Source organism: Lynx canadensis, chromosome C1, assembly GCF_007474595.2.
Source record: "Lynx canadensis isolate LIC74 chromosome C1, mLynCan4.pri.v2, whole genome shotgun sequence".
NCBI lineage: Eukaryota > Metazoa > Chordata > Mammalia > Carnivora > Felidae > Lynx > Lynx canadensis.
Window position 1 is genome coordinate 192116767 of NC_044310.1, and position 20692 is coordinate 192137458.

Below are 20692 nucleotides of genomic sequence, written 5' to 3' on the forward strand. Positions count from 1 at the left end.
TTGTCTTCCATGGACTATGAGAAGACCCCAACAGGGGTTCCTTTTTTGGGGGAAAGTTATCTAGACCTAGTCTATATTAGTCAGGGTCAGACTAAGCTGCTGTAACAAAGAGACCTGAACATACTAAGGCTCAAATAAGCTAAAAGTTTCTTTTTTACATAACAGTCCAGAGGTGAGAATGTGGAGTAGTGTGAGATGGGTGGCTGGTCTTGCCCCACCAGCAAGCTGGGGTCTCAGGTTTGCTGAGACCTGTGGCTCTGTCATCCCTTGGACTATTGTCCACAGCTGCATGGTTAAAGCCATGCCATAGGCATCACATCCTCTTTCCAGCCCAAGGGAAGAGGTAAAGAGGGGATGAAGGGCAACCAGCTTCCATTTGAAAGATATAACGCAGAAGTTGCTTGTCCTATTGGCCAAAATATCATCACATGACCACACCTACCTTCAAGAAAATCTGGAAAATAAAGTCTCTTAGTTGAGTGGCCAAGTATCCAGCGAAAATTAAGAGTTTTCTAGTACTAAAAGGAAGATGGGGAAAAAAGTGATATTGGGGGGCATATGGTAATCTCTGCCACACAGTCCTTTTGATCTTTTTTAGTGACTGCTGTCTTTCTCTGAGATGAGATTCATTTTATGAAGTGTTTAGGGACAGGTCCCTGTATCTTATTGATGATGCCCAGATGGTGACTGTTCATTGCTGAGAGAGAAGCCATTGGGAACTACATATTTCAAGTGTCATGTTTAAACTGATACAATTTGAATATTTCATACATTTCAGTTATTCATACATGAATACACTTCACTCTTAATGTAGCAAACTCAATATGGTGGTAATTACATTGTCTAACATATTTACCATCCTCCCTCAAACTATATCCAAGGGAAACCTAAAATATATGTTGAGAATTTTCCTGTATTGTTCCACAACCTTGTCTCTGGAACACGGCAATTAAAATTTGCTACTAAGAAATAAACGATAACACTTGAAATTGTATGGGGTGCTTTGTTTACTTAACACTTAAAGATAATACATTAAGAGTACATTTGTATTGCGAAACAGAAAGTTTTCTTTCTATTGAGTCAAATGCACCTCAGAGAATTGGGGTTTTTGTTTTCTTCTGCAATGTTAAAATGGCATTTTTCTGTAGGGTTTCCATAATATTCCTTGATGGGTTGGGACTGGTGAACTGAGAGGGCCTGGTCTTTGGAAGTGGGAGACACCAGGATTTTCTGAGAGCCCAAAAGAACCATTTGAGATCATTCAGGACTCTCTTCACATTTTTTAAAAAATTTAAATTAATTTTTTTTATCTTAGAGAAAGAGAGAGTACAAGCAGAGGAGAGGGACAAAGGGGGAGAGAGAGAATCCCAAGGAGGCTTCACTCTCTGTATGGAGCCCGACGCAGGGCTTGACATGGGACTTCATGTGGGGCTCGATCCCACAACACTGGGATTGTGACCTGAGCTGAAATCAAGAGTTGGACACTAAACCAACTGAGCCATCCAGGTGTCCCTCTCTTCACACTTTTATTACAGCATTAACAATATTGTCTATTTATAGTATGGTTACCTATCTTTCTCTCCAATAGACTCTGGCCTCCTTGGGGGAAGGACTATATGTTTTCCAACTTTGTGTCTCCTGGGCCTAGTGCACACTTGCCACAAAGTTGGGGCTATTTGAAAATTTGAATGAATGGATGGGAGAGGGGGGAAAGTGGGGCAATAGCCCCAAACAGGAGTTGGAACACCTCTCAGCTTATCAGGATGAAAGGAGGAAAAGATGGGCATGGATACAGGAAGTCCAGAGAGCTCCTGTCTGATGGCTCCATTTTCTCTTGAGGTATGAGGAGCTACTTCGGTTGATAGTGAGTGAGGGCGAGAAGATCAAGAATTTGAAGAAAGTAGAAAACTTTGCAATGGTTACTTGGAAAACACGAAACAGTTCATGGAGAAATACCTGAGAGCGTTTAAGATCTCTTTCACTTCTGGTCCCATCCTCTATTTATTGCCCTCTTTTCCCCTATTGTCTCCTTCCCATCACTGTTTAAAGATGCTCACAAGCTTGCATCTTAAACACACAAAACCTTCCCACGACCCCTAATCCCTCTCCAACCATTGCCTTCTTTCATCTCCCCTTTCAAGACAAAATCCTAAGAAGAGTTTTGACCTCACTTCTCTACTCTCTCCTCTTCCTTTGCCTCTCTCCCACAGACTCCTCTCTGCTTCCTTTGTTGGAGTCATTCCCACTGAGTCTGAGTGATGTCCTTGTTGCTAAATGCAACCCAAACTTGAAGCCCTCATCTCATTTGATTTCAGAGCGGCATTTGACTGCTCCTTCCTTCTTGAAATTTTCCCTTTTCTTGGCTTTTAAAATGTTACTGTGTCTCTTATTTCTCTAGCTGGTCCTTTCCAATATTCTTTGCAGGCTCCTCTTGTTCCGCCTGCCCTTAAGAATTGGTTTCTCTCCTCGGGGTTTTGTCTCGGGCTTTCTGTTCTCCTCATGCTACATTGCCCTGCTATGCAATCTTACTTGCTCCTACATCTTCTGTTGTATCTTTATGCTGATGACTGCCTAACCTACATTTTCAGCTTATATACTTCCTTCCCTTTGGCTCCGGATCCACTTGCTTCCTGGCCCTCTACATTAGCATGTCTTATAGAAACCTCATCTCATTGTGTCCATAACTCAATTCATCACCATTCTCTTGACACCTGCTCCTTCTCCCATATTCCCTAGATTAGTCAATGTCATCTACACCCATTTGGCAGACAAGCCAGAAATCAGACATCATCCCTGACCGCTAGCTCTCTATCACTGTATTTTACCTCTTCAAAGTCTCTCATAAAATACAGCAACACGTTACTGCTACCCTAGGCTAGCCACTTATTTCCAGTCCGTTGCCTCTCCAACTCAAACCTCCATATTGCAACCAGAGGGTCATCTCTGAATGCAAATTTTATCATTTTCTCCTCTTCTTAAAATGTAAAGATGTACCCTTTTCCTCCTCCATGAAGTTTGCACTTTTACAGGCTTGTACTCCTTTACGATTTGACCACTCCTACTTCATACTTAACCATCCCCTCACTGACTCTCGAGACCGCATGCAGACTGACTTCTTTTTGGTTCTTTAACGTACCATGTTTTCTCTCATCCCAATGTGATGCTTTTTCTGTCTAGACCCCCCTTTATTCTCTCCTCCTTTGCCTGGATAACATTCATTCATTTATTCACTTAACAAATATTTGGTTAATGTATTATAGCATTAGTGCCACACTGCACTAAGCATTAAGGATAAGGCTAATGAGTAAGAAAGAAAAGTCCCTGTTCACTAACATGAGGACTGGTCCTGTTCTAATCAAGTGTTTGTGTCTTCTGTCATGACAGGAATCCAACTAAAGCTCATTTGTGGATTCTTTAGAGATGTCCAAGGGAGACTTTTCGCTGTACCCTTCCTTAGGGAAGGATACTGGGTAGCTCACAAGTCAAAAAAAAAAAAAAAAAAAAAAAAGGTAATGATGAGGCTTCAAAGGATCCAAAAAAGTTCTAGTGTCTCAGGGTCAGGAATCCTTGAATTGGTTCCTCTTGGTAATAAAGTTGTTATTGACCCATCTACAACTAACTTCCTAAAATAGTGATAGAATTGAGGGGACTTCTGTGTGTCCTTTTGATTAAGACTCATATTCCTGGGAGAGGGAATCTGATTGACCTAGCTATGGACAAGCATCTATACCTACAGGTTGGATACTATATCTGGCAACCAGAGGCACTGCAACAATGATTACAGTATTCCAGATAGGAAATAATGGTAATTTGTATTATGATAGCAATGGAGGTGGAGAAAAGTGAATGGATTCAGGATATGTTGATAGGCAGACTGACAAGATTGCAGAATGAAGGGGTTAAAAGTGGAGGGAAAGGAATTATGGATGATGCATAGATTTTGGGTTTAAACAACTAACGGGAGGTGGTGCCATTTGCTGAGATTGAGGACTGATGGAGGAGGAGATTTGGGTTGATGGGGTTTTCAGGGTAGAGAGGAGATCATGAGTCTACTTTGCTTATGATACGTTTGAGATGCTTAATCAGCCATTGAACATGAAACCAGAGCTCAGTGGAGCAATCATATCTAAAGATGTATATATGAGAGTCTTCAGTATATAGATGCTATTTAAAGTCATAAGTCTAGATGAGATAACCTATATATATGAGTACAACATAGTTATTTGACATTTGTGTACATTTCAAAAATGATCACCACAATAAATCTAGTTACCATCTGTTACCATATAAAATTAATACAATATTATTGACTATATTCCCCATTCTGTACATTACATCCCCATGACTTCTTTATTTTATAACTGATATTTGTACTTCTTCATCCCCTTCACCCATATCAGGTCCTCACCCCCCTCTCTTTGGCAACTACCAGTCTGTTCTCTGTATGTATGAGTCTGGGTTCTGTTTTGTTTGTTTGTTTGGTGTTTTAGATTCCACATATACATGAAATGATGTGGTGTTTGTCTTTATCTGTGTGATTTATTTCACTTTGCATAATACCTTCAAAGTACATCCATGTTGTGGAAAATGGCAGGATTTCATTCTTTTTTATGCTTGAATAGTATTCATATATATATATATTCATATTCATATATATGAATATATACACACACATTCATTTATTGATGGGTACTTAGATTATTTCCATATCTTGACTTTTGTAAATAACATGGCAATGAAAATATGAACACAGAGGGACATATATCTTTACTGAATTCCTTTATTAGTTCTAACAGTTTTCTGGTGGCATCATTAGGGTTTTCTTTATATAGTATCAGGTCATCTGCAAATAGTGACAGTTTTACTTCTTCCTTTTCAATTTGCATGCCTTTTCTTTTTCTTGATAATTGCTCTAGCGAGGATTGCCAATACAATCTTGAATAAAGGTGAGGAGATGGGCAGCCTTGTCTTATTCCTTTCTGCTTTTCATTATTGAGTACGGTAGTAGCTGGGGGTTTGTCATCTATGGCCTTTATTATGTTGAGGTACATTCCCTCTATAGCTACTTTTTGGGCAGTATTTATCACAAATGGATGTTGAATTTTGCCAAATGTTTTTTCTGCATCTATTGAGATGATCATATGACTTCTATCTCTCGTTTTGTTAATGTGCATCATGTTCGTTGATTTGCATATGTTAAAGCATTCTTGCATCCCTGGAATAAACCCCACTTGATTGCGGCAAATCATCTTTTTAATGCATTGTTGAATTCAGTTTGCTAATAGTTTGTTGAGGATTTTTGCATCTATGTTCATCAGGGATATTGACCTGTGGTTTCTTTTTTTGTAGTGTCCTTGTCAGGGGATAGTATCAGGGTAGTGCTGACCTCGCAAAATGGTTTAGAAGCATTTCCCATAAATACATCATCAGATTTCTAAGCATAAACTTTGCTTCACTGGTGAATTCTACCAAACATTTAAAGAATATTTAACACCTACCGTCTTAAACTCTTCCCGTGAAATTGAAGACATAATTATTGAAGATATAAATTATTTGAAGGTATAATTTATTTGAAGACGTAAATTATTATATCTCTATTGTATCCTGGCTGCCAGACCAGGAGATCTGCAAGTGTTGCTCGCATGACAAATACTGGGGGGGCCAGACCAAGGGTATAAGCTCTTTTCCGGCAGATCTCATCAAGCTTCAGGAAGGCCACGGGGGTGTGTGAGGGTGGGTCTCCGTGCTTACGTTCCCGAGAGTGCCTCTGCAGCCTCTAGATGTGTGGGAAACCTGAAGCATGTTCCTCAAGCTGAGGCTCCAGGCTAAGTCGGTGGGCCTTCTTCATAGGAAGACTGGGCTTGTGTGTCACTCTATTGTCTGTGCAGTGCTGTGGGGTGGTGGCTTGCAAACACTCTGTCTTGCCAATTGTTACATCCCCATGAAGTTCAGGAACGCAGCCCACTTGACTGCTGGGGCCAGACATTCAAAGGGCGACCCATGTGTGGACTGCATATGCCCACTGACTTCAGCTAGGCAGCTAGAGAGCGTAGGGGTTAGGCCATGCTCTCTGGCTTCAGCAAAGCAGTGGAGTAGTGTCCTGACCACTGGCCCCATGCTGGTCTTAAAGGAAGGTGCCACCTCTGAGCTCTCCCACCTGCAAAATGGCGTCTGTCAGTGCCTCCATCTCTGGGGAGAGTTTCAAATATCCCCTGACCCTCTAGCAGGTACTATTAGATGAGTAAATAAATCTCTTTCAGGTGTCATCTAAGTGCATTTTAAATTGCTGGGTTTTGGGGCGCCTGGGTGGCGCAGTCGGTTAAGCGTCCGACTTCAGCCAGGTCACGATCTCGCGGTCCGTGAGTTCGAGCCCCGCGTCGGGCTCTGGGCTGATGGCTCGGAGCCTGGAGCCTGTTTCCCATTCTGTGTCTCCCTCTCTCTCTCTGCCCCTCCCCCGTTCATGCTCTGTCTCTCTCTGTCCCAAAAATAAATAAACGTTGAAAAAAAAAAATTAAAAAAAAAAAATAAATAAATAAATTGCTGGGTTTTTCCTGGGTCTTGGGGTGAACAGGCTGCACATGAGCTCTTTGAAAGGGGAGTCTCCATTTCCTATAGCGCTTTGGGTCTCTTGGTTTTCTTCTTTCTTCTTCTTTTTTATTTGAGAGAGAGAATGTGCGTATGAGCAGGGGCAGGGGAGGGGCAGAGGGAGACAGAGAATCTTATGCTCAGCGCAGAGCCCAACGTGGGGCTCAATCCCACAACCATGGGATCACGACCTGAGCTGCAATCAAGAGTTGGACACTCAACCGACTGACCCACCCAGGTGCCTGTGGGTCCCTTGATTTTCAAAGGCACATGTTATAGGGGCTCATCTCTGTGAAGATCCCAGATATTAAGGTGCCTGAGGTGGGGGCACCAACCCCTCGCTCCTCCAGGAGAAGCACCAGCCTGGTGAGATCCCTCTCTACTTACTGTGCGTCCCCACACTTGGGGTGGGGTGTTTGGCAAGACCGTGTGTCTGCTTCTCCTACCCATCTTGATGTGGTATTTTTGTCTGTTGAGGTGGAAAAGCAGTTCACCCCGTTTCCAGATCTTTTTCAGAAGAAAATGTTCCATATATCGCCATAGTTCTGGTATGTCTAAGGGAGGCGAGTTCAGGGTCTTCCTATACTGCTGTCTTGCGGAAGTCCATGGAGAAACCCCCGGTCTGGTGAGGACTTTTTTGTGGCCCATAGAGTACCAGGGGTACACAGATGCCAAGCAATCCTATAATACCAACCCTTTATTTTTAAGATGAGGAAGCTAAGGCCCGAAAGTGGTCATCCTGTCCAAAAGGATATGATGATGATATTTTAGCAACTCTATTAGGCTGACCAATTGCACTAGTTTAATTCTTTTGCATCTCAAAAATATAAATCCATAAATATTAGGGACCGAGAGGAATAAGTGCCTGGCAGCGAGGCAGGGAAGGTGGTTGTATGAAGAAAATGATGATGCCAATTCTGCCTCCTTCCGAGTTTTTTTCATTAGACCCCGTGGATAATATTGTGAAATGTCACGATGAACAATAAAATGACATACAAATGTGAGGCTGTATTTCTTTCTCCAGATAAGTCAGTTAAATGTTGGCTAATTTTCTCCAAAGTCACTTGTGCTTAAGAGAGGAGCTCATTCTCTTACGCCCTGATATCCGTCTGGTTTCAGATTTCTTAGCTCTCCTAAGCATTGATAGATTTCCAAATGAGACTAGGGTAGCACTTACATCAAGTCAAACACGTTTGTGGGCTGACAAGCCCTGAGGGTCATCTCGTACTTTGGTATAGAGTGAGGAACCCGTACTTGCCTCTCCTTACAAGGCGGATGTCTCTAAAGGCCCAGAGGGCACCTGAGGGTGGGAAAGACAGGACGGTGGACAAGGTTAGTTCAGGGGCCAGCTCTGGAATATACCAGGGCCATTGTAAGTCCTCTAGGAGGCACAAGAATATTAGGCAAACCCAGTCCAAGATGGACAAAACACACCATTAAATAAATAGAAGTGAATAACATACTCTTGAAATGAAGACAAATGTGTTTTAGCTTGATTTTCTTTTCTCATTTTTCCTCAGGGGGCCACGTTGCCTCGGAGTCCCACAAGTGGAATTGCTATTAATCACGATCACTTACCTTCCAGAGAGGAGAAAATAAAGTTCAACGAGCACAAGCTGTATTTTTAAGATTTTGATACATTTGGAAACTGTAGCTCTATTCTTCCAAGGAATTGCCAACTACAGAAGGAGAGAAAAAGCTTATAATCAGGGACATAATGTCAGACTTTCTGGCAGTTTCATTTAGGACATTTATCCAGCCCGAGAAAAAAGAAAAAAAAAAAAAAACATTATTAGGTTTCCATTCCAGATTTGTTCCAGAGAAAGCTTTTCACTTCCCCTCCCATGACTCAGAATCTTAATATAAAACACACAGGGGCTACCGGGTAGAAAAAGAACAGTATCAGATGGGAATTTAGGGATCTACAATTATAATAAATATCACTCTCTGGGCAAGGTAAGAATAATTACTAAACAGACCCCTCAGCCCTGCCCTCCACACCTTCTCCACCCGACTAACTGCCTTGTGTACAGATATTGTGAGTATGTGGGACTCAGGACCAGTGCCCGGTGTGGGGATCTGGTCATGCCTGAGGAAAAACGCTGAAACCTGAACCTTCAGTTAGGGCCCAGACCAATAGCCGAATTCACCCTCCCATCCTTCTCACCCTTTCATCCTAGTATACATACTGCATATGTAACTAACTGCCCAATGCTTAGAAAAATGCTCAGTGGTAAACTCTCATTCTAAAATAATGGTCTGATAAAAGCAGCTTGTGATAATCTATATTCTGAATAATTCAGGTCCTGTACATCCATGACTGCCTCTATATCTAAGCACTGACAAGATCCTTTTTCTCCTTCTTCATTTAATTGATTCTTCACTTGTTCCTCACAAGAACAACAACCAAAAAATGGGTTTGAGGCTGCCTACAGTAATATGTGGAATATAAACACAATGAGAAATAAGTGAGGAAATTGATGGGAGAGGGAAATTGGATTGCAAAAATGAGAGACCGCCAGGGATGAGGTTATCATTTGGAAGCCCAAATGGTAAAGTCCTCTTGAGAGCCAGAGGTCTGGAGCTTGTTCGGAGCTTCTTGAGTGACAGAGGCAAGGGGCTGAGTTGCAATTGTCGGTGTCCAATAGTCAAAAGTATCCCAGTCCCTCCCGCGAACTTCATACATTAGCTCTCCACATTGTATTTAGGAGTACCAAACTTTTGACCATTTTGACTTCCCCCTTCTGTAAGAAGCTGGAACAGGAAGATGGAGAAAGATGTGCATACATCATAGGCTGCATTGAATCTGAGTTCTTGATGTAGCAGCATTTCCTAAATTAGGTTGCATACCAGAATTATCCAGAGAGCTTTAAAAAATACACATTCCTGGGGCCCGCCCACAAAGATTGGAGGTATGGGGTGGAAAATGAGAAATATGTATATATATATATATATTTTTTTTTTTTTTCTCCTCCAGATAGTTCTGCTCTAGCAAGTCCAAAGACATATGTTTAGAAACTCTTACCTTGTCCTTGATGCATGCCACAATAATTGCACCCACTTTATTTCACATGACTAAGTGCCACCCCCTCCCCACCACCAAGGAGCTTAATTCTGTACCAACTCCCACTGCCGGGCGTGATCTACCAACGTTGGCCACCACTGAGCTTCCCAGCAAGGCTCCTGCCCCTTGCAACAGTGCATTCCTTACCATTTTGTTACATAGTGTGCTTTCTGGGCCTTCTCATAGATCAGGGTTGTCTCATAGGTTTTCCAACTTTAACTGGTACACCCATTATTACCTACTTTCCTGATGCTTTTGGTCCTTCCTTCAACCAACAGCACAGTATTACTTAGGGTGGGCCACTTTTTTCTCTAAGCTCCTGAAACCACCCCCGTCCCCCCCCACCCTTATCACTACCTAACTGGGTTCTTGCCAAGTGTTAAATTCTATGTGACTCTCACACCTATAAATTCTCCCTTATCTGACTCTCCTTCCTTAATCCTTGGAATTTAGTCCTGGATATCTTCTCCTGTCCCCGTCAGTACTGTTGTTTAGGTCCTACAGCTCCTTTGGCTTAAGATCCCTTTCTTCCCCTAGCATGCCAGTACTTCCCAGGCTAAATTTTGGTGTGAATTATTCTAGTTATTTGAGTGGCCAGAAGAGGAAGATAGGACAGACCCTGAGTAGAGTCTATGTTTTCTTGCAAGGACAGAGTCCCTCTGCCTTGTCTTTCATCAAGGTGGGGAGGGGGCATTAGCCTTTAATGGGGAGGGGTGGGTCACTTCTACAGAGGGTTCAAGAGAATCTGGGGACTTAAGATTGCCAAGTGCATCAACCTAGACATCTTTATCTCATGTCTCAAGGTCCATTCTTCCCAACCTGGGGCATTGGCCTTGGCGTGTCAGACCTGCCAGGGATGTTGAATTGTTGGGAATTATACGGTTCTTGTTTTTGTAAGTCTTGGGCTTGGTTCTCAGATTTGGTTGCCCTCCAATAGCAGGAGACGAAAGTCACTTGATATGCCACAAAGCAGGCTTTGGCTTACCCACCTAGTCTTTAACTGGTGATGAGTTATCCTTATTATTACTATTCCCTCTGTTTCTCAAATGCCTCGTACATCAGACCTGCTGAATATTCTATTTCACTACTTTACCATCCCAGTTCACCAGCAATGAAAGTTTTGCCTCATGCTGGGGTCCACCCATGCTCCACCTACCATCAGTTGATAGGAGTTATTATTAACTGGCTCGTGGATGATCCAAATCTTATTGTTGAATCATTTTGCGGACCACTCCTAACACACCGACTGTCACAAATCACGTACCCTGGGAGGTAGTAATCTTGGGAGGGTAGACTCTTATGGGAAAGGGAAAGAATCAGGAGTGAACAGAAGGGGAAAGGTGGCTGTGATGACCAAGATCCCGGGCAATCCCATGATTTGCTCTGAGGCTGAGGAGGCTCTGGATTGTCATCCCAAACTGGGGCAGGGGACCAGGCCTTACATCTCTGACCAGTCACTGCATGTGGGCTCTCCCAGGAAGGCGATGTGAGCTTAGCTTAGGCAGTTCTCTTTAACAAAGAGCAATCTCTGCGGCAGGAATCAATCACGAGCTGTCAGCCACCAACATTCCCAGCAGCTGGGGAAATGACTGCCTTAGTGCTGAGAGGGCGGAGGCCTCTGGATGGCCCAGCAGAGTGTCCATTAGAGAAAGGAAAGCAATTAGGGCTTTGAACTTCAAGTCACTTACATAAAATATGTAAAGTCTGATTTGTTTGCTGCTATATAGACAAATATGTTATCACAGAATCTTCTGAGATTGAGACTTAGAACACTAACGTGAATTTGGAGAGCTGAAGGGGAAATCATTGGATGGCACTCCAATGATATAAATCCAAAAATTCTTCCTGATGGTGGTCTCCTCTTTAAAGTTCTTCTCTCTTCGCAGTCTGGGAGAGCCTGAGTGTTAGGAACTACAGTTCCCCCACGTCTCTATCCTGTAAGGGCTATAGTCTATATCATCAGAAACTACAAGAATCAAAGGTGTGCTACCTGTCCTCCAGGTAGGTAGACAGCAAAGCTATTTCCAGGCTTGATCAATTATAAATTCTTCCACTGATTTATGAGAGCTGTTTGGGGGGTGCAGGAGGGAGAGAAGGGGGAAAAGAGCACCACGTTAAATATGCATATAAATTATAGGATGCATCTTAATTTCAGAAATGTTAAAATGTGCTTAATTATGCGCCTCAGTAAGGAGACAATGCAGTATGAGGCAGTGGTGAGTGTTAGGATGAAAAGACACAAATTACGAAAAGAGCCAAGGAAAGAAAGAATATTCCAGAAATAACAGGAAAAGCCTCATGGGAGAGGTAGAATTTGAATAAGGCCTTGAAGGAAAAAAATGTGACACACTTACTATGTGTGATCCTATGGTTATTGACCTTTAAAACATGTGCATTTATCTATTCATCCTGGTCTAAGCTAGTAGATAAAATCACACTTTGCCGTTCCAGTCTTCATTTCAGCTGAACCTCGTAGTGTATTAAATTTGCGGGGATCTCATTATTGATCCACTCACATTACATTGCTATTTAACTATTTAAGTGATATTTGCATATATACCATCTCATGGTTGTCAAGAGACCTTGGAGCAAAGGAAGCCTATTAAAATACCAGTAGAGCAAGTGTTGTTTACATTTGCTCTGCTACTTGTTAACATTCGCCAGTTGAGTGTTGTAATCTAGTAACAACAGGGACACAATAATAAATTTGAGGCTAAAATGACATAGTTACCTCAAATATACAGGAAAACAATGGATAGAAAGTTAGAAAGTAATTCCCCGTTACTATCACATTTCACATCTGCGTGTGGCAGAACGAGATAAGAAAAAAAAATACTATTATATGATGAAATCCCAATATTTTGGCAAACCTTAAAACATTTTTGAATTAAAGTGCCTGTTTCTTCTACTTATAGAATTAATATGTGCTCGTTGTAAAAAACGTAGAAAACGCAGACAAGCGAAAACTGGGATGAATTATTTACCTCTAATTCTTGGTAAGGCAGGAATAGCAGTATGGCAATTGAAAATAGGAGTGATGTCATCATGGAGGGGTTTTTCAATGGTATGATGGAAAACCAAGTCTCAGGTTAACACACACACACACACACACACACACACACGTGCGCGCGTGCTGCATCCTATATAGCTCAAATCTTCTGGAAAATTATAAGTCTCCCTGTCTCCCTCCCACACTCCTCCCACCTTTCCTTATTGGTCTTTTCCACAAACTAACTCCCTTGTGAATAACATGAACATCCACTTTTACAAGGCTTATAGAACAAGGAGCCAGGAAGGCTGCTATACCAGCACGTGAGAGGCAGTTTTGAACATAACAGGAAATTCAAGATGGTTTCAAAGTTGGTGTCATGGCACTGTCCTGAGAATTATTGTTCTTTCCCAGAAGAGACGCCAGACATTGGCTGTGACACTTCAGAGTTGTTTTGGAGCAACGCTCTTGGTTGTCACTGTAATGGTGATGTATGACGTATAATAAGATTTGTTGATTTAGGAAAACCACATCACATATAAAAACATCCATTTATAACCATTTGACCAGTCCATCTTTAAAGGGATTTGACTGCATCTACTAAATCTCTCTAATACTAAATCTCCCTTGTGTTAGTTGTGGGTCTGCTCTGTAAATCTTTTGGAAAGAGTTAAGATACAAGTGATCAGAGAGTAGAAGTGGAACTTTGGGCAATGCACCTATGCACTGAATACTGATGGTGTGACAGAACGAGAGCCATTTCCTGAAACTGAACTGCATTGTGGAGGCAGATGGTCAACTGAATAGATGTCATTCACCATAACTTGTGCTGAACTAATTACCTAATGCAAGAAAGATGTCTGGGGAGCCTCATAAATGATATATGGGTGACTACAGTGTAGCCAAAATTATGGCAGCTATTAAAATGCCATTGAGGTCCAAAAATAGAAGGAAAAGAGCAGGTTAATAATATTTTATTATCATTTTTCCTTAGAAATTCAAAGCATCTTATCATGTCAGGAACATGACACAGGCCGAGTAGTAACCACAGAACAGGGCTATTTATGTGATTGCTCACTCTGTGTGGGTGGTTGGGATACCTTTACTTCAGTTATTGCTTCTGCAGAATAAAATAGTATCCCTCTGACCTGCACACTTAAATGCACCTCTGAAGGTTTCCAGTGCCCAGGTAGGATCTGTTCTTACCAACACTGCGGTGTTTGCAGTATCCTTAAAAGGAAGCCAGTTGTAGAACTAAGAACTGGTCTAAAAGATGAGCTCAGGCTTCTTGACTCCCTATTTAGTTTGGTCTCTGATAGATGAATACAATGCCTGTTCACTTCTCCTGACTAGTTAGGGAGCTCTGATTTGATCAAACAGGTACCTTTTAACAAATCACGCCTTCTAAGTGCTTTCTGTTTTCTTTTATTTCCGCTCGTTATTAAGAAGTGTATCCAACACACCAAAATGCGCAGACAGCAATATAACAAACACAGTTACCAGCTACCAAGATTTAATAAATGCTGCTATTTTGCCATGTTGCTTCATGTCTTTTATGGGAAAGTGGTGGGAAGAACAGAACACTCTAGAATTTAGAAAGACTTTTCCAAGCCCGTTCTTCTCCCTCCTCAAGGGAAATCTCTATATCAAAGGTGATGTGTGTCCTTCCTTTCCATGAGTTTTTATTTGACTAGAGTCATGTGTATGCATAAGAATATACAAGATGATATATATACCTATTTAAAACACACAGGATAATACACAGAATAAATGGCATTATTACTATACATATTCTACAACTTGCTTTTTTATCCGACGTTATGTTTTCCAGGTCCTATCCCTATGAACACAAGTGGGTCCAGATCTTCCTTTCAACTCTGGTTTAGAATCCGTTGTACAAGATATACCATATCTTACTCACCCAAGCCTCTGTCCTTGAACATGTTGGTCACTTCTCATTTTTTCTTTAATACCAACAATATTCCCATAAACACCTTTGTACCAAGAAGTAGAATTGCCTATTCATATAATTCATCTTTTTTGTGTTATTTTATTTTTCTTGTTCATTTGAGGGAGTTATTTGCATTGTTTAATACAATCTGTTGTTGTTATATAATACAAATATCTTCTTCAATTCTATCGTTTATTTTTACACATTGCTTATGCTCTCTTTTGTTCCTGGTGAAGTTTATCATTTCTTTCCTTTATAATTGGTACTTTTTTGTCTTATTAAAGAAATCCCTGTGTGTATCCTTCTAATTTCTACTAAAAATGCTGGGGTTCTATGTTTCACATTGAAATCTTTAATCCATTGGTAATGTATGGACATAGTGTGAGACAGGGATCAAATTTAATATTTTTTCTATATGAAAACCAATTTACCTTCTACCAGTTCTTGCATATTCCACAAAAATAACCTATCTGTAATGCTATCTCTTTCGTATGGTAAGTTTTTGTGTAAGCCGGACATTACTAGCACTCGCCAATAGCTGGTGATCCTGTCATTTCTGGATATATCAAAAACCACCTCCCAGCTCTTCTCCAGCTTGGCAAGGCTGTGTAACTAGTAATGGCCAGTGACCTGCGAGCAGAAGCCCTTGTGTGTCAATTTTGGGAAAAGAATGAAAAATCCTTGATCAATATTTCAGATGCCCTGAAGAATGTGTGTTGAGATGTCAGGGCCACAAGACAGAGCTGTCTGCATTGTGACATCACCTCATAGTCATCTGTACCAGCAGCAGACTCTATATGAGCAAGAAGTAACCTATAAGTGCTAAACCTCTGAGATTTTCAGGCTAATTTGTTGCTGTGGCTTATCCTGATTAATATACCATGGTTCTGATTCTGGGTTGTTTTCTTCCATTGGTTTATCTGCCTATCCAAGCACCGATACCACAGTGTCTTAATTATTTTGGTGTGAGGGGAAGTCTTGGTTTCCAATAGGGCAAGTCTGCATTCCCCTTCTCTCTCTTATCTTTGATGTTTTACCTTTGCAAATGAATTTTAGGATTATTGTCAAGGGTAATGAAATTGCTGCTGAGACCATGATTAGAATTTTATTAAATTTGGTCTTTACGTTGGGAAGAAATGACATCTTCATTATATCGAATCTCCTCTCCAAAGGCGTGATAAGCCTTCTCCATTTATTAGGTTTAACCATATTAAAATGCCACTTTTATTTTTTGTAGATCAAAACACAAAAGCAGACTTGAGCAAATGGAAGGACATCTCTTGTTTTGCTTGGGACATCTCAACATAGTCAAGATGCAACTTCTCCCTAATTTATAAATTTAATGCAATCCTAATAAAAACACCAGTACTGACAAGCTCTTTGTTGAAGGTGGGAAAGTTGATTCTAAACATAATAGGAGAAAATAAACACATAGGAATCATTAGAAAAGTGCTGTGAAGAAAGAAGCATGAGAGAAGATTGACTCTCCCATATTATCAGAGCACATTCCAAAGCTTCTATGATTAACGGTATGGTACCGGCACATGAACATGTAGAACAACAGACCAGAATTGAAAATTCATAAATAAACCACCTACATGGAAAAATCTAGTGTATGAAAAAGGCGGTATTGCAAATCATTGGGGCAAAAATGGGATTTTCTACTGTGTGGTGTTGAGACAACTGGAGAGCCATTTGGAAAAAGATAAAACTCACACTACACACAAGAATAAACTCCAAATTAATAAATGATCTATTTATGAAAAAATAAGACTGCAATGACTAGGAGACACGGATGAATTCCTCTACAATCCAGCTGTAGAAAAAGCCTTTACAATTATGACTTGAAACCACATATAGTAAAAGAAAAAACAGGACATTCTGTGTAGTCATTGGCCAAAATGCTTAAAAGTGTCAATGCCATGAAAGCCAACGAAAGAAACATTTGAGAAATTCAGATTAAGGGACACTAAAGCAACCTGATCACGAAATGTAATGCGTGATCCCGGGTTGGATCCCATACGGGAGGGGAAAGGTACATAATTGAAACAACAGGAAAGGTTGGCTGTGGCTGGAAGATTAAAGTCTTAAGAACTGAAGATTAGATACAAATAGTACATTTTTGCTAAATTCCCTGACGTTGATAATTGAGCTACCTAGGATTTGCGAAAGAGAATATCCTTACAGGAAATACGAAGTAAAATATTGAAGGGTCTATTTGTCCACCTATCTATTTACCTATATAGATACAGCTATCTGTTCAGTGTCATGGTGATCATGTATCTGAACTGGAAAACAGCAGTTTTCCAGTTTTCCAGTTTTCTGCTGTCATGAGCAACACTGTTACGGCCATTCACACATTGTGCCTTGGGTGCACACATGAAAAAAGGGTGTACCTTTTTTATGGTACGTGCTTGAAATTAACGTGCTGGACTGCAGGGTACCTGTATTTTTTACTTTATTGGGAAATGTGGGTGCACCGGTGCACATTCCCATCAGCTATGTAGAGATGTCACTGATGTTCCACATCCTGGCCAACATGTGGGACTGCATGACTTTACAATCTGGTGAGTGTAAATGGTATATTTTTTGCAGTTTCAATCTGCATTTCCTCAATGTCGTTTTTTTATGTTTATTTATTTTTGAGAGAGAGAGAGAGAGAGAGACAGAGTGCAAGCGGGGGAGGAGCAGAGAGAGCAGGAGACACAGAATCCAAAGCAGGTTCCAGGCTGAGCTGACAGCAAAGAACCCAATGTGGGGCTGGAATTCACGAACTGTTGAGATCATCACCTGAGCTGAAATCAGGTGCTTTACCCACTGAACTACCCAGGCCCCCACACTTTCTTTCTTTCTTTCTTTCTTTCTTTCTTTCTTTCTTTCTATGTTTATTTATTTTGAAAGAGAGAGAGTTAGACAGCAAGCAGGGGAGGGGCAGAGAGAGGGAGACAGAGAATCCCAAGCAGGCTCCGCACTGTCAGTGTGGAGCCCCACGTGGGGCTTGAACTCACGAACCTTGAGATCATGACCTAAGCCGAAATCAAGAGTTGGAGGCCTAACTGACTGAGCCACCCAGGGGCCCCTGCTCAACTTCTAATAAGGGAACAACATGTTGTATGTTTATTGACTCTCTGTTTGCTCTTCTGTGAAATGCTGTGGTTCATGCCTCTGCCCATTCACTTGCCTTCTTCACCGTCAGGAGTTCTAAGTATTCTGCATGCCAGTCCTCTGTTTACTATATGAATTGTAAATATCTTCTGCCAACGTGTGGGTTATTTTCACCTGTTAAATGATGGCAGGGATTTTTAAATTGGGGGTAGGGAAAATATCAATATTTTCCTTTTTTTTTTTTTCTTCTCTTATTTGGTCATATTGAAGTAAGTTCTTTCCTAACCAGAGTCTACAAAGAAAAGTTTTAGTTCAAACTTTAACCTGAATTAAAAGGGATTTTTGGTTACACCGTGAGGGATTTAGTTCGTATATTTAATACACATAGCCAATTGTCCAAGCACCAGTTATTCAAAAATCCATCCTGGAGCGCCTGGGTGGCTCTGTCAGTTAAGCGTCCGACTTTGGCTCAGGTCACGATCTCACAGTCCATGAGTTCGAGCCCCGCGTCAGGCTCTGTGCTGACAGCTCGGAGCCTGGAGCCTGTTTCGGATTCTGTGTCTCCCTCTCTCTCTTCCCCTCCCCTGCTCTTGCTCTGACTTTCTCTGTCTCGAAAATAAATAAAAACATTAAAAAAAAAAATCCAACCTTTCCTCACTAATATGCAAAGTCTTTTCTGTGATACATCAATTTTCCATCTGTGGAGGATCAGTTTCTGGACACTCTACTTTTGTTTATTTATCCCACACCAGTAGCATGCCATCACGCTGTTTTCATAACCACAGCTTAGTATCTGTGAGGACAAATCACTAAATCTTTTTCTTCTTTTTATGCAGAGAAGTTTTTTTTTTCTTTTTCTATTATTGTCAATCTTGGTCTTCAACACAAATTTTAGAATGAGCTTTTCAAGATACATGAAAAATCTGGCTGAGACTTTTATTGGAATTACATTGGATCTATGTATAGATCTGGAGAGAATTGATATTTTTTACAATAGTTTTCCCACCCAGGGATGTAGTATAGCTTTCCGTTTATCCAGTTTTTCTTACGTGTCCTAGTAATGCATTAAAATTCCTTTTATTCATTGATTCTTCTGGCTGTGGGAGGGCCTTTTCTCACATCAGCTTTACCTGCTACAGTTACTGGTAATATCCTTGAACTCTGAAAGAACATACGTCAGATCAATATTTTTCACAGATTCCTCCAAAAATTAATCCTCCGGTGATCAAGGCTGATAGTGATAGCTATATATAGAAAAGAATAAATAAGCCAAATCTGCAAAGAAGTTTCAGTTTACTTGAAATTAAGGTGGGTGTAGATCATTGATGATCCTTACCTGAGGCATTCCTTTTTTATTAACCTCTTCCCTAATCTTATTTCTAGAACAACTCTGAAACATCTTTTCTATTGGACTTTTCTACTAGAAGCCTCTATTTTAGAATATCCATGTAAATCCTACCTTCCCCCCCACCTCGATTTGCAAATTGCATTAATGCTTTCTTTTCCCATACCCCAAATGCTCAAAATCAAGGATGCTTCCCTCCACATTTTTATTATGAAAATTTCAAAGTCAGAAAAATTTTCAAGAATAGTAAGATAGAAACTATATACTCACCACCTAGTATCTATCTATCTATCTATCATCTATCTAATTTCTCTATCTAGCTATCTCTCATCTCTCTCTCTCTCTGTCTCCCTCCCTCCCTCTCTCTCATCTATCATGCAACCTTTATCTATCATCTACTTATCTGTCTTAGTCTGCTAGGGCTGTCATAACAAAATACGATGGACTGGGTGGCTTAAACAACAAAAATCTATTTTCTCACATTTCTGGAGCCTGGAAGTCCAAGATCAAAGTTGTTAAGTTCAGTGTCTCCTAAGTCCTCTTTCCTTGGCTCGCCCTCTTGCTGTGTGCTCTCCCCCAGTCTCTTCTGTGCACACTCCTGTCTCTTCCTCTTCTTATAAGACACTAGTCCTGTTTGATTAAGTCCCACTCTCACGGTATCATTTAACCTTAATTACTTAACAGCCTTTCCAAATATAATCACATGGGCGATTAGGGATACAGCATAAGAATTTGGTGGGGGAACCAGAATTCAGTCCCTCGATCAATCCATCTATCTATCCATCTGTATATCTAATCTTATTGAACCTTTTTCATGTAGATTTCAGTCATGACCCTTCAGCTCCGAAGACTTTTACATCTCCTAAAACTAGGAGCCTGTTCCTGCCTAACAAATGCTATTATATCACGTATGAAACACTAATATCCTAAAAACCTCTAATATCAACTCCATATTCAAGTTTTCCCAATGGTGAGAATCCGCAGCAGGCTCCAGGCTCTGAGCTGTCAGCACAGAGACTGATGCGGGGCTCAAACTCACAAACCGTGAGATCGTGACCTGGGCAGAAGTTGGACGCTTCACCGAGTGAGCCACCCAAGTCCCCCAGCATTTTCTTTTCTCTAGCTTGCTAATTTACTGTAAGAATACAGTATATAAAAATATAGCCTACAGAATACGCGTTAATTGACTGTTTATGTTATCAGTCAACAGTAGGCTATTAGTAGTTAAGTTTTGGGGAAGTCAGAAGTTATATGTGGATTTTCAACTAGGCGGGGCATTGGCACCCCTACCTACCACGATGTTCAAGGGTCAACAGTATTGACCTGTTTCATTTAAGAATGCGTATTGCTGACAAAAGAAGGCTAAACAGGAGTGTGATATTTGGGAAAGTGAAGGGAAACAAATGTAACCATTAATTAGGATCCAATTTATGGTGCTATTGTGAAGGATAATAATTTCTTAGCTTAAATAATATTCAATATCTTGATCACAAGTACCATTAAGGGAAAACAGTGACTGAGCTGGGTTCTTTGTTAGTCTGTAAAATTAAAACATACCCTAAAAATTAAAGCATCATCTTTTGCAGACAGGCACTAATGACTCTGGGGCTGACAGGTTAGTTTAGTTTAAGCATTTCATAGATGATTAAAGTT

At 40.8% G+C, this 20692-nt stretch overlaps 1 protein-coding gene across 1 annotated transcript in view; it reads left to right on the forward strand.

Annotated features, from left to right (window-relative positions):
• Nucleotides 1–5941: 5941 nt before the first annotated feature.
• The window catches only part of CPO (carboxypeptidase O), a 108812-nt gene continuing 94061 nt past the window's right edge, over nt 5942–20692 (forward strand). The window contains 4 exon segments of the mRNA XM_030323766.1: nt 5942–6227; nt 7063–7210; nt 7857–7957; nt 11536–11650. Of these exon segments, the coding sequence (XP_030179626.1) occupies nt 5942–6227; nt 7063–7210; nt 7857–7957; nt 11536–11650 (650 nt within the window).